Genomic DNA, 14788 nt, shown 5'->3' on the forward strand with positions numbered 1-14788 from the left:
ACTTTTCGGCTTTCTGGGTCGTTGATTTTCTCTCCATCAACGACTGCAAGGGTGACTTTCTCTCTCTTCCCTTGTAGCCCAAGTCTTCTGGCGAAGGCCTTTGAGATTACTGTCGTTCCTGCGCCGCTATCAATTAGAACGCTTCCCTCCTGAACTCGTCCGTTCGCAGCTCTAAAGCGTGCTCTCACTACGGGCATCATAGCCGTCTTGTCTAGTACTGAGGCGATATTGCTTGCTAGAGTTAGGGACATCTTGGGGTCAGCTTGGGGTGGAATCGGCGTCACTGCATGAGCGTGCAGTAGAGGGTGATGTATAACTGATCTCGTGGGCTTCAAACTGCTGAAACTACCTAAATGGCGGAAAGCCCCAGTCCTAAGTATTCAAATACTTTTTAAAAACTTTTTTGTTAGCAAGTATTCTAGTATGTTTCACATTCATGGTGTATAAGCTTATCAGCGAGAAATCCGTCGATTCTATTAGACTTATTCGGGTTAAAAAGTGTCAAACAAGTTCGTTAATATTGCTAACTATATTCCAGGAAACAACTGGTCACCTCAGCTCCTACGGTTACTCAGTTACTCAGATACTTCCTTCGGCCGGCAAAACACGCCGAGCATTTCCCTGTCCCTGTATAGGTGCTCGTGCGTGGAACAATAAACTGGGAAATACTGATAGGTCAAGGGGAACAAAAAGGCGGAAATAACCAAAATGACGGAAACCGAAAAAACATGTTTTCGGCAAGGGCTTTTTTATTTTTATTTACATTGAAACTTGCATACACCAGCAAGAAATACGTAAATCCTTATAGAGGCTTTTTCGTGTGAAAAAGTCATTTAGATTTTAAATTTTTAAATGTTGCTTTAATTTATCCCAGGGCCACCTACTTCTACATAGCAGGTTCTTAGCCCAAACACATTATGTGTGACAGAGGCCAGAATGTATGCGTAGGAGATGAATCCTAGGTTTGAAGACTTCGGCGCGAATAATTAATCAGCGGTAAGAACCTTTGGGAGCGGCTGCAAAGACCGCCGGGTCCCCAAATCGTCGTACGACCAGGCTGAGAAAATCGACCAGAAGAAAGTTACGCCTGAAAGTTTACTGAAACAATTGGATAATTTCTAAAATCAGAAGTTGACGAAATCGGAAGAGCACCAGGTAAAATAAAGTTCTCGTTGAAACAGTGGCAATAGATCTAGGGGGAAAGTTTTTATATGCAAAAATAGCATAATTAAGCTACATTTTCATCTTGTTTGCATGTTCTCTTCCTTGCTAGAATAGGCCTCTAATTTTTGCTAGTTTTAGATAATGGAGTGTTGGGAGTTCCTGGGATGCGACTTAGGATACTTAAAAATTCCTTGCCTCGGGGGATAGAAATTCAAGTCTTTTGGAAAGATGAAACCAGTGGCGATGCCATACTTTTGATCGGTATAAGTTGGTGTGTCATATTTAATTGACAATTGCTGGCTGTAACAGATGACTCCAAAATGACTGTCTCTATTCCAGTTGAGTTTAGAAAATATAAGTATAAGTATGTATCATTATTCTACAGACCTACAGATTACTGTGTCTAGCACTCCAAGCAAAAAATTGGACTATGACTAATAGTGCAAATGCAATAAAAGGTATAGCTCCATTGTTATCAGGACATGGCCATGACTAATGTAAGCCCAAAAACCTGTAGCAGTGGTCAGTGTGGTTAAACATAGAAAGTCTATTAGAGACATTAGATAGAATTATTAGCTGAGAACATTTACTCAATACTGTATAACCTCATGGTAAATATAAAGGAAATATCTTATCCCTGTCAAATGTTTAATTTTCTTATAAATGTTACCTTGTGTCATTATTATCATTTCCATTTGAGACTATAAAAAGCAGTCTGCGCAGCAGTCGAGTAGGCCGAAGGCCTACGAGACGGAACCAGTGGGCGATGCCGTACTTGCCAAAACGAAGCCTTTTGATTGGTAACGAAGCCTTTTGATTGGGCATGCTGTAGTAAATTAAAATTATAATTAGCTACGAGCATTAACTCAATACTGTAAAATGCTCATGGTAAATAAAAAGTTTATATATGAGGAATAACTGTCCCTTGAAATGTCCAATTTTCTTACAAATGTTACATTGTGTCATTATTATTATTTCAATAATAAGAAAATAAAAAGCAGTCTGCGCAGCAGTCGAGTAGGCCGAAGGCCTACGAGACGGAAGCAGTGGGCGATGCCGTACTTGCCAAAACGAAGCATTTTGATTGGTATCATTGGGCATCCATTTGCCACAAAGCCCTATGCCTTGGTCATGGTACTTGCAGTGCTATGTGTCTGCTATATGTATGGTGGACCACCCCTCCCCCTTGCTTTTTGCCATATCCACCATTTCCACCATATCCACCATTTGCCACATAGCCCTATGCCTTGGCCATGGTACTTGCAGTGTTGACTGTCTGCTATGTATGATGGACCACCCCTCCCCCTTACTTTTCACCAAATCCACCATATCCACCATTTGCCACATAGCCCTATTCCTTGGCCATGGTACTTGCAGTGTTGACTGTCTGCTATATGTATGGTGGACCACCCCTCCACCTAGCTTTTCACCATATCCACCATATCCACCATTTGCCACATAGCTCTATGATTTGGTCATGGTACTTGCATGCAGTGTTGATTGTCTGTTTTATGTATGGTGGACCACCTCTCCCCCTTACTTTTCACCATATCCACTATGCCCATCATATCCACCATTTGGCACATACTCCTATCCCTTGGCCATGCTACTTGCAGTGTTGACTGTCTGCTATATGTATGGTGGACCAGCCTTACCATATCCACGATTGTATTAGCCCCATTCCTAAAGCCTTGGTTCTTCTAATTCTGAATAGACAGTATATATGCTAAGTATGGGTCTATAGGACCATCCCTCCCCTTAAGTCCTATGCTACAGTGTTATATTACCATTTGGCCATTTGCCACTAGTGCTTGACAAATGGCCATTTCGAAATGGCCAATGGCCAATGTGAGACAGTGTTGGACAACCCTCTACAGAAGTTAGTTTTCACTCAGATAACTTTAATAGATAAAGCAATTTAGTTAAATACCTTTAGTTCATTCTTTTATATTCAGATCATGTCAAGATTAGGGGGGTGAATAGGGGTATGTAAATCCGCCGATCCGCTACATTTTTGGAGCAAATCCGTGGATCCGCATAATTTGTTTAGATCCGCATGGTTTCACAAAACAATAGCATCGATTGAAATTTATTTAAAATCCGAAATTCGACCGTCGAAGCAGTCAAAATCCGAAATCCGCGCCCGAATTGTGAACAGATCCTTGATCTGCCGTACTCCCCAAATCCGCCAATCCGCTAGAATAATAATAAAAATCCGTAATCCGTGAGCATTTCGGGGCCGAATCCGCCAATCCGCGAACCGATTCACCCCCCCCCCCCCCCCCCGATTAGGTATTGAAGCTGTCTTTAACTGAATAAAGTAGTCAGCTTGTTTCTATGTCCCTCTTTATACGCTACGGGTCTACACGTGTTGCAAATGAATAAACACAACGAAATGTGGCGTAATTAATCCAAGTGAGCACGACTTTCCACAATAACTTGATAGAAAGTAAAGCTATGGAAAATTTGCAGCAATGAAATCGCCAATTAGGCCTTGATTCTGCACAAATACATAAATCGTATATGTGAAATTCTGAATTCCGATGCAATGATTTGCGATGACGTCACAGAATTGTATACTTCGCGTCAGGAAAAGGCTTCGGTAAGATCATAGTGATCATCAATGCAGATTTCTCGGGACGACGAAAAAAATAGTTGCATTTTATGACTGGGCTACCATACCCTGGTTCCAGAGCCTGGAACGTCTCTCTGTCTAGTGGCCAGCCACTAAATAGAGACGTTCGAGGTTTTGGAACCAGGGTAGGGCTACCACAGGTATCCCAGTAAAAAAGTTGTTGTGTGTTCGTGATGGGTGGGGGGGGTTTAGACATGACAAAAAAAGGTTTGTCCTTGTTGAATTCGTTTGTCCTTAGAAATTCTTCACTAACGCAGGTGGGAAGCCTGTGCTGTGACAACGCTAAGTTTGATTGAATGTTCCTCCCGAAGCATTGTTTGTACAACTTCGTCAACGGCTACTGAGCTCAATAATCGAATCTAGGAGGAAAAGAATAATATTGCACATTATCTGAGGCGAGAGAATTCTTTGCGATCAGAGACACCGCTGTTTGCTTCTGTTTTGTTTGGTTCCGTATGTGACTGCTGAGCTCGCCTTGCGTGACAGGGGGCGGTCTGAGTGACTGCGTGGGAGACTAGGGTCTAGACTCCTTTGAGTCTTTCCCGAAGGGTTGATCAGACGCTTCCATTGTAAATTGAGATTCGTCTGAGAAGATTTCGACTAGAAACAGGTATTTATATCGCCTATTTCCACCCTATTTTGGCTATATTACCTATTTTATTATTGTATGGGGTCTAAAAGTGGATCGATTCATTTGTCTTCAGCTGATAACTCTTGAGAGGTGAAATGAATCACTTTCGATTCGATTCCACTAAAATTCCGAAAGACTCGAAAAGTTTCCGAGTAAAAAAATCTATATTAAATGTACCTTTTGTTCCAAACGTTGTGTTTAGTATATTGGCAGTCTATATTTGAATTATTATGTGTTGTCTTATTCGTTGTTGTTGTTACAATGCTGTACATCAAAGGTCGGTACAGCTAGATATGCTCACTCTAGCTGAATCGTTTACCTTATAACACTTTATTTTTGTGTCAATTTAAACAGCCTCTGTCACGTGCCATTTTATCATCCTAGCAAAGTACCAAAGTGTGAAGAAGCATCCATTTCCATCGGCTGATTTGTGATATTTTCGATTTAAAAAAAAATTAAAAATTCGCGAAAATAAAGCATAGCTGTCAACTCTCCCGCATTAGGCGGATGTCACAAGATTTTGAACCTAATAACATTAATTTTTGTGTGAATGTTCATACATTCTGAATCCACTGTATTCACTCGCATTGGCGTTGGTTTTTTCCACATATTTACTGTATCTCACCCGATTTTACAAGATTTCTGTGCAAGTTTGATTGACAGCTATGATAAAATGATATGGCCTTTGGGTGAAATATTTGTCGTTTTATAAGCTTTTTGCAAACACCTTGACTGTGACAATTCTGAACTGTATTTACAGGTTTTTGTGGAACTAAATTTAGCCCACGCATGTCTTTGTTACAGTTTTGACGAATGAAGCACATTCTAAATCACTTGCTTTACTTGAGTTTATTGTCTCAAAATGGCAAGATTGCAAAAATAAAGTGACTTTTTATGAAAATAGCGAAAATAAAGTGTCGCCCAATAACAACATTTTAAAATCGTGAAATTTTGACGTTGCCAATAAGGTGTAATAAGGGTTTAGTTTCAATTAAAGATTGTTTATTTTCGTTGTTCTCTGGTGGACAGGTACAGTGATTTCTGATTTTTTTAAATTGTTATTTTTTTGGGTTTGCCACTCAAAAAAGTCACATGATCTTTTAGCACAAGTCGCCTATTCACGAAACAGTCAGAAATTAAACAAGAAAGCTATGAAAATAGTTGAGTTTGCTTGATGGTGGATGGATGGGGTGCTAAATTAAAGTAGTGTTACAGATTCTCTAGCCTTCAAAAGTGTAATTCCCATATTGGTCACTGGGAAGGGGTAAATTGGCCAAATTGCCATTGACTTATCTTCAAACTTCTAGCTGTTTTACTGCTCATCCAATAGCTAAGTCCAAATATCTGTTGTTTGGAGTCGTTCATGAGTTTTAGGAAGCAACTGAAGGTAAAGTGATCACAATTAAAATTTGGCAATGTAACAATAATCTCATTGATAAGCTGGGTTATTTTTCATAGTAAGTAAATAAGTAAGTATATATACTGTATGTCCAACTTTGCATATTCATATTTGTGTTGTCATTTTCCCTTTCCAATTTGTTTGATCATGCAAAGCTTCCAAACATAACGCCGGAATTTATAACAAAATAAACAAATATATAACACAGTTTATTCAGCAGACACAAGATTAATCCCTAATTTCTTGAATTATTGTGCATGTTTAGGGATTGCAAACTCCACATGAGAAATGCAAATTTTAAAGTGTTTGTAATGCAGATATTTCTGCATTATTTTTGAGAATTAAAAGGAAATGACCAGAAGGGGCGTGGCTGTGCTCCCAATATTTTCTCAATGTTTCTGTATCGTGCCCCCCCCCAATCTTAGGTGGCCTGCTATGCCTCTCGTAGAAAAGGAATAATAAATTTGCTTATGCTTTACTTGTTGTTTTTTAGAAATGACATCCGCCAGCAGGCGCCTCGAGGATGAGGTGACGTGCTCTATATGTATAGAGCACTTCAACGATCCTAGAGTGCTCCCTTGCTTGCACTCATTTTGTCGGCACTGCCTGGAAGAGCTGGCAGTGCACTCTGAAGGGAGAGGAAAACTTGTGTGCCCCCTCTGTAAGGCGGAATTCCAGGTAATCTGTCATACAGAAATTCATCCATTACTTAATGAACCCTGGCACAAATGTGTGACAAATGTTTTGCTGTAACAAAAAAATGGATTCAAACGACAAGTGCATTTCGAAAGAGAAAAGCGAAATTGAATTCTTCTCACAAGAAATTACTTTATGAGTATTGAATTATTAAAAGATAAGGATCCCCAAGCTAATGTTGTATTTTGCATGTTTCCTTCATAGTTACTGTAAATATATGGGCGTTACAAAAAAAAATGGGACAAAAAACTATAATAAAATACCTTCAAACTTTTCTTACCTGTTTTTGGACTTGTCATTCACATCCCTGTGAAGTTTCAATTCATTTGGGGCAATATTGAGCAATTGTAGTTCAACTATATTTACAGTAACTATGAATAAAACACGTAAAATACAACATTAGCTCGGGGAACCTATGCCCTCCCCTGAAACCATATGCAAATTCCGTTATAACTCTGTTTTACTGATTATTGTTCTAGATTTCCCCAGCAGATGTTCCGAGTTTAAAGGTGAATTTCATGATCAACAGTATTATCTCTGTTCTTCCTTTGTTGACATCTGAAGACTCCAAGAAGAAACCAGCTTGTGAATCGTGTGATAGTGGTGAGCCTGCCCAAGGGAGATGTAACGAGTGCGATCACTTTGTCTGTGAGCAGTGCATCTCGGCTCATAAGAGATTTCAACCAGTGCAACATCACACTATCCTCAGTCTTGATGAGATCAAAAGCGGAAAGTTACTTGCAATGAGCAAGGCTTCCTTCTGCACCAAACACAAGGGTGAAAAGCTGAAACTGTTTTGCGAATCTTGTAAGGAAGTGATTTGCCGAGATTGCACCGTCGTTGATCATAAAAATCACGATTACTTTTTCACAAGTGATGTAATCGCTCGAGAGAAAGACGAAATATTGGGAAGAGCAAAAAAAGTTGCATCAAAACTCACCGATATTGAACAGGCGATGGCATTGGTAGAAGAGGCTCAACATCATCTCGAGGAAAATAAACGTGCGACCAGAAGGGATCTGGATGCGTTCATTGATAAGCAGATAGGTACTCTTGAGAAGATGCGATCAGATCTTAGAGGGGAGATCGAGTCAGCTTGTCAAAAGCAAGAGAAGCAGCTGACTGCCCAGAGAGAGACTCTATCCATGAGACTTGCAAGTGCTCGTAGCAGTTTGGAGTTTGCTGAGAGAATGTGCAGGGATGCAAATGATGTGGATGTCTTGTCCATCAGGAATGAAGTGCTATCCCAGCTATCGAGTCTTGCAGAGAAACCCGTGGATCAGCCTTGTACGGAGGTTGGAGTTCGTCTTGTAGTGGATGAGAAGTATTGGGATACTTTGTCAAAGAAGATTTCTGTTGGTGAATCTGAGCAAACAGGTACTAATTCTCTAATACTGTTATGTAGGTAGGTAGGTAGGTAGGTAGGTAGGTAGGTAGGTAGGTAGGTAGGTAGGTAGGTAGGTAGGTAGGTAGGTAGGTAGGTAGGTAGGTAGGTAGGTAGGTAGGTAGGTAGGTAGGTAGGTAGGTAGGTAGGTAGGTAGGTAGGTAGGTAGGTAGGTAGGTAGGTAGGTAGGTAGGTAGGTAGGTAGGTAGGTAGGTAGGTAGGTAGGTAGGTAGGTAGGTAGGTAGGTAGGTAGGTAGGTAGGTAGGTAGGTAGGTAGGTAGGTAGGTAGGTAGGTAGGTAGGTAGGTAGGTAGGTAGGTAGGTAGGTAGGTAGGTAGGTAGGTAGGTAGGTAGGTAGGTAGGTAGGTAGGTAGGTAGGTAGGTAGGTAGGTAGGTAGGTAGGTAGGTAGGTAGGTAGGTAGGTAGGTAGGTAGGTAGGTAGGTAGGTAGGTAGGTAGGTAGGTAGGTCGGTCGGTCGGTCGGTCGGTCGGTCGGTCGGTCGGTCGGTCGGTCGGTCGGTCGGTCGGTCGGTCGGTCGGTCGGTCGGTCGGTCGGTCGGTCGGTCGGTCGGTCGGTCGGTCGGTCGGTCGGTCGGTCGGTCGGTCGGTCGGTCGGTCGGTCGGTCGGTCGGTCGGTCGGTCGGTCGGTCGGTCGGTCGGTCGGTCGGTCGGTCGGTCGGTCGGTCGGTCGGTCGGTCGGTCGGTCGGTCGGTCGGTCGGTCGGTCGGTCGGTCGGTCGGTCGGTCGGTCGGTCGGTCGGTCGGTCGGTCGGTCGGTCGGTCGGTCGGTCGGTCGGTCGGTCGGTCGGTCGGTCGGTCGGTCGGTCGGTCGGTCGGTCGGTCGGTCGGTCGGTCGGTCGGTCGGTCGGTCGGTCGGTCGGTCGGTCGGTCGGTCGGTCGGTCGGTCGGTCGGTCGGTCGGTCGGTAGGTAGGTACCCTCTATGGACTCTTGAATAGGCTACCTAGTTTTACCTTTTACTACCATCTCGAAGGTCTTTCTCATGTTCAACTCCATTCGGTTCTCCAGCGCCCAGCGCTTGATGTTGGTAACTTTCTCCAGCGATGAATCAATCGTGTCTGAGCCAGATATCACAGGCGTCCTTATTGTGATGTCATCCGCATATTTGATTAATAGAGAGTTGGCGCTAGCGTTCTGAATGTCATTTACCATGATAGAGAATAGCAACGGTCCTAGCACCGTTGCTTGGGGGACTCCTCTACTGATTCCAAGGAAACTGGTAGCCATCCCATTAACCACAACTCGCTGCTTTCGATAGGAAGCCAATTATCCACAATCTGTTACAAAACTAATGGGACACTTTCCCTCCCCCTTCCTCAAAGTTGGAGAGCAAATGGTCACCTTGCTACTGCTTGTGTTTTGAGCTGAAAAATCGCCTCTAACCAATATTAATCGGGGGGAGAGGGTTGGCGGTTGTTCGTATAGGAAGTGTACCACTTACTTTTGTTGAAGATTGTCTGAGCAAGTGACTGACAGGTCCTGGAACAGGAAACACTATCGTTGATAACGCAACGACAATACAACTATGCGAACGTCAAAATCAAACACATACAATTATCGTGCCAGAATCGCGCGTAAAAATGGACAGAAGCTTCAGAGACGACTATTTTTCATTGTAAACAATGAAAAATCTCATCTGTTTCTTCATATAAGAAATACCGCCTATGAAGAATTTATTACGTGAGAGATTTTCACTACAAATTTAGTCACGCAAGCTTGTCTCGGGGAGAAGGTCAATTCAATAAATTCATCTGTTTTACAATAGTTTTGCTAAATATCTGACACTTTGACACACAGTTATGCTTGAAGAGTTCAAGCAAAGTGTATGCAATGCTTTTTCTGTGGAGCATTCGCTAAAATCGACGGCTACAGACTACGTCTTCTGTTCTTGCTTACGTGGCTCAACGATTAACACCAACGGTTAACCATTTTAAAATTGTTTAAGAAATGCCTTACGAAAGAAATTCGAACTCTAAAATAATACAGTAACAACTTGAGATTCAAGCTCATAAATTGACACTAGTTTTGTTTGAATGAGGGTTTGCATTTTGGAGAGAGAGCTCATGGTAGATGGTTGACCGTCGTTTTACTAAGATAAAAATAAAGTTTATTTTTATATAAACGGTCTACCACGGTTGACCGCTCAAAAAAGCCCTATTATATATTTCAAATCATTTGTAAGCTTCATATACCTAAATAGCTTTGTGATGGTAATAGAATAGAAGAATGATTGAAGAAATCCGGCTACCATGAGTGGGAATAATGTTTTTTCTAAAAATGGTAGACCGTACACGGTCCACACCCGCTTTTTTGCACCGCCATGCTAAATATATAAACACTTGTTGTGATGTTCATTGAAAATGAAATGAGACGAGGCTCTCATGTTTTCTACAACAGATAAACCGCCTATTTATCGCTTTCTTTAGTCGATTTGTTATTTATTGTTTAATTGGGAAATACTTATTAGGCGGTGATCTTTTTATTCTCTATGCCTTTATTTATTACCTACATTGGCCATAAAAGCGGTGTTTTCCGGCTAAATACTCCGAGGGATGGCTGCTTTTGCAAATGGAGACAGTCGGCACGATATATAGACAGTCTCTTTGGCAACATCAAATAAATTTTATATTTTACAAAATTATAGTCTGCAAATATCCCAGCGCACCTTCATTTAATTCAAATTAATTGAAAAAAATATTCCAAATAGCGCACAGATATCCCAAAAATATTTTCTGGGGACGTCAACATGTTTACTTCAAGCTCGAATAATTAATAGAGTGAAAAACTTTCATTAGGGTATGCGAATAAAGAGAATACATTTTAAGAAATCGATGATAACCGTGACAAATTCCAATCGTTCCCCTTCTGAGACAATCTGTTACAAAACTGATGGGACACTTTCCCTTCCCCTTCCTCAATGTTGGAGGGCAAATGATCACCTTGCTACTGCTTGTGTTTTGAGCTGAAAAATCGCCTCTAACCAATATTAATCGGGGGGAGAGGGTTGGCGGTTGTAGGAACAGAGTTCGTTTCTGCAGACAAGACGCTTGAAAATCCTCATGATGATATTAGTCAGTGAGATTGGTCTGAGTTGACTACACTCTGTCAGAGGAGATTCCTTAGGGATGGGCGAGATGTTCGCTAACTTCCAAGCCATTGGGACAGTTTGTTGTTGGAGTGAACAGTTAAAGATATTTGTGACAACAGGTGCAAGATGGTGAGAAAAGTCGCGCCAGAGCCAGTACGGAAATTGATCGGGCCCTGAGGCAGTTCGTTTCTATGTGATGAAAACAACTCATTACATCGCTCTCACTTACCGTTGGGGTTCGGGTGCCTCAGGTATCTCCAGGCGCACAGGGACAACATATGCCTTATCAGTATTGGTGGCTTGAAAATGTGAGTTGATGATGTCGGGTGAAATCACCAATGATGATGATGATGCGCGTTCCCTGTGTCTTCCGGCCAGTTATTCTATTGGCTGTCTCCCACCATTCTTTTGAACCGCATTTGTGTTCCTTATGAACAGCTTCCACCTGATTACTCCGAATGAGAATGTTGATACACTCTTGGCGCCTCAGAATGTCAGCACGGGTTCCTTTATGCGCGATTCTGTTCCTGATGTTACAAAGGTGTTTAACCAGGGGGGACATGTAAGGTGGGTCTCTGGATGAGACTTTTGACCCTAATGAGCGGAAAACATTCATTGAACATCGACCACAGGCTCGCATTTAGCAGCTCCACACTCTCCTCTAGGTTAGCAAGATTTTTAATAGGACTCCAGTCGAAAACATTTGTTTTTCCTGATCAAATAACTGAAATCCTCTGCTATCAAACCTCTCATCACTTTTCAGAAATTTAATTTTACCTTTGATTTGATTTGTGCATTGTTTTTTTTTACCCCCAGTAACTCTATGCCTAAATTCAACCTCATGGTAGTGTAAAGTAATTTTTGTTTTTTTAATCATGTAGTTTTCATTGTATGTATACCCCGAATTATTTACATTTATTACATTATGAGTAGCGACTGAAGGGATCAAAGCCGCAGTTCTTATCTAGAAATAATTGAGATAATTTTAAAGCAAAAAATACATAGGATACCAGATTCACAATTTTTAAGCACCAGCGTTTTGCGACGAGTAGAATACATAGAAGCATACCATAATACACAAGTCTTTATTCATAATATTTCCTGATGGTGCAATTCAGTTGTAGATCTTTTGCTGAATGGTAGTTCTACAAAAGGTGGTTACGGGTTAGGTTTATTCGAAAGATTAATGGTGATCAAGTCCAGCGTTTGTGACACTTCGATAATTTGTCCTATTTATATATAATTTTGGGCGAAGGGATTTTGATCCTTTCTGTAATTGACAGAGAGTGTCTTTTGACACAAATCCAATCCTGATGGTGGAACTTTGGGCCCAGAATACTCTAGGAATCTTGATTTGGGGCAGGACTTTGTACGACCACACAACAACAGCAGCAACAATTTGTACTAACCTTTTGGGTGACACACATATACACTGACTTTACTTGTTTGAGACATGATGAGGATAAGGAATTGTGCCTTCTTGATAAAAAGAGTATTGGTTACTTATCTGGTGATGGTGTAACTCCGTTTGTAGGTCTTGAGCAGTCCGCCATCCTCAGCGGCAAAGGTCCAGAGTACCTCCGAGATCTCTTGGGATTCCTGAAGCCCGTGCAGCAAAGTCCCAAGAGTCGCTGGGTCAGATGTTTCTCAGCAAAGAGAGATGGCTGGGCTGCCAGGACCTTCCATGAACAATGCAATGGCAAAGCGCCGAACATCGTACTCGTTAGTGTTGGAGGAAGATACGTGTTTGGTGGCTACTCTGACGTAGCGTGGACAAGTGAGTACACTAATGAATACGAGAAGGGTGAGGGTCGAGATGTCCGATCATGTTTGTAAATTATTGTTTGTAAACTATTTTTTGTTCATTACCATGAACTTTAAACTTAAGACTTGCAGTACGTTTTCCTAAGCCACCTTCCACCCAATATGTATTACGTCATATGATAAAAGGATTGGATAGACAAATATAGATATAGTTTGTTAGCAGCTACCATGGTATTACATGAGGTGAGCTCGTTAATTTTGCTGTTTGGTGCAGGAAAATGTTTTTACATAATTACAAGATTTTTCCTTGGACAACCCTTAAAGTAGGTGTTACTAAAATCGAGAAATTAAACAGAAACTCTGGATATCTTAGCGCAATTACATTCTTACTACTTCTGTTATTTATTTCCTGTTACATCGCAATACTGTAATTCAGATGCTTCCGAAAGCAGTTTCGTGTCTACATCGCAATACTGTAATTCAGATTCTTCCAAAAGCAGTTTCGTGTCTACATCGCAATACTGTAATTCAGATTCTTCCGAAAGCAGTTTCGTGTCTACACCGCAATACTGTAATTCCGATTCTTCCGAAAGCAGTTTCGTGTCTACATCGCAATACTGTAATTCAGATTCTTCCAAAAGCAGTTTCGTGTCTACATCGCAATACTGTAATTCAGATTCTTTCGAAAGCAGCTTCGTGTCTACATCGCAATACTGTAACTCAGATGCTTCCGAAAGCAGTTTTATGTCTACATCGCAATACTGTAATTCAGATTCTTCCGAAAGCAGTTTCGTGTCTAGATCGCAATACTGTAATTCAGATTCTTCCGAAAGCAGTCTCGTGTCTACATCGCAATACTGTAATTCAGATTCTTCCGAAAGCAGTTTCGTGTCTACATCGCAATACTGTAATTCAGATTCTTCCAAAAGCAGCTTCGTGTCTACATCGCTATACTGTAATTCAGATTCTTTCGAAAGCAGTTTTATGTCTACATCGCAATACTGTAATTCAGATTCTTCCGAAAGCAGTTTTATGTCTACATCGCAATACTGTAATTCAGATTCTTCCAAAAGCAGTTTTATGTCTACATCGCAATACTGTAATTTAGATTCTTCCAAAAGCAGTTTTATGTCTACATCGCAATACTGTAATTCAGATTCTTCCGAAAGCAGTTTTATGTCTACATCGCAATACTGTAATTCAGATTCTTCCAAAAGCAGTTTTATGTCTACATCGCAATACTGTGATTCAGATTCTTCCGAAAGCAGTTTCGTGTCTACATCGCAATACTGTAACTCAGATTCTTCCAAAAGCAGTTTCGTGTCTACATCGCAATACTGTAATTCAGATTCTTCCAAAAGCAGTTTTATGTCTACATCGCAATACTGTAATTCCGATTCTTCCGAAAGCAGCTTCGTGTCTACATCGCAATACTGTAATTCAGATTCTTCCGAAAGCAGCTTCGTGTCTACATCGCAATACTGTAATTCAGATTCTTCCGAAAGCAGCTTCGTGTCTACATCGCAATACTAAAACTCAGATTCTTCCGAAAGCAGTTTTATGTCTACATCGCAATACTGTAATTCAGATTCTTCCAAAAGCAGTTTCGTGTCTACATCGCAATACTGTAATTCCGATTCTTCCGAAAGCAGTTTCGTGTCTACATCGCAATACTGTAATTCAGATTTTTCCGAAAGCAGTTTCGTGTCTACATCGCAATACTAAACCTCAGATTCTTCCAAAAGCAGTTTCGTGTCTACATCGCAATACTGTAACTCAGATTCTTCCGAAAGCAGTTTTATGTCTACATCGCAATACTGTAACTCAGATTCTTCCGGAAGCAGTTTTATGTCTGAGTATCCAGGGTGAAGCCGGCAGAAGGAAGATCTTAGGACCCAAGTTTATTTTTCTTTCGATAATCTTTCTAATAATCGTTTCATAATTTATCGTGTTTGGGGACAAACACAAGATTGACAAGGGAGGTATGTTATAGGACGGTTTGTTATATTGT

At 41.1% G+C, this 14788-nt stretch overlaps 2 protein-coding genes and 1 long non-coding RNA gene across 3 annotated transcripts in view; all 3 read left to right on the forward strand.

Moving 5' to 3' along the window:
* The window catches only part of LOC116612999, a 59952-nt gene that overhangs the window by 43027 nt on the left and 2137 nt on the right, over positions 1–14788 (forward strand). The window lies entirely within an intron of this gene.
* LOC125559939 lies at positions 321–2079 on the forward strand. Its single transcript, XR_007306608.1, has 2 exons — positions 321–1155; positions 1303–2079. It is a non-coding gene; the product is annotated as an uncharacterized LOC125559939 (long non-coding RNA).
* Positions 4330–13142, forward strand: LOC5504157 (tripartite motif-containing protein 45). Its single transcript, XM_048722251.1, has 5 exons — positions 4330–4409; positions 6323–6507; positions 7005–7902; positions 12548–12790; positions 13052–13142. The coding sequence occupies exons 2-5, from the start codon at positions 6325–6327 to the stop codon at positions 13102–13104; spliced, it is 1377 nt and encodes a 458-aa protein (XP_048578208.1). The 5' UTR covers positions 4330–4409; positions 6323–6324; the 3' UTR covers positions 13105–13142.

This window comes from Nematostella vectensis, chromosome 14, assembly GCF_932526225.1.
Source record: "Nematostella vectensis chromosome 14, jaNemVect1.1, whole genome shotgun sequence".
Lineage (NCBI taxonomy): Eukaryota > Metazoa > Cnidaria > Anthozoa > Actiniaria > Edwardsiidae > Nematostella > Nematostella vectensis.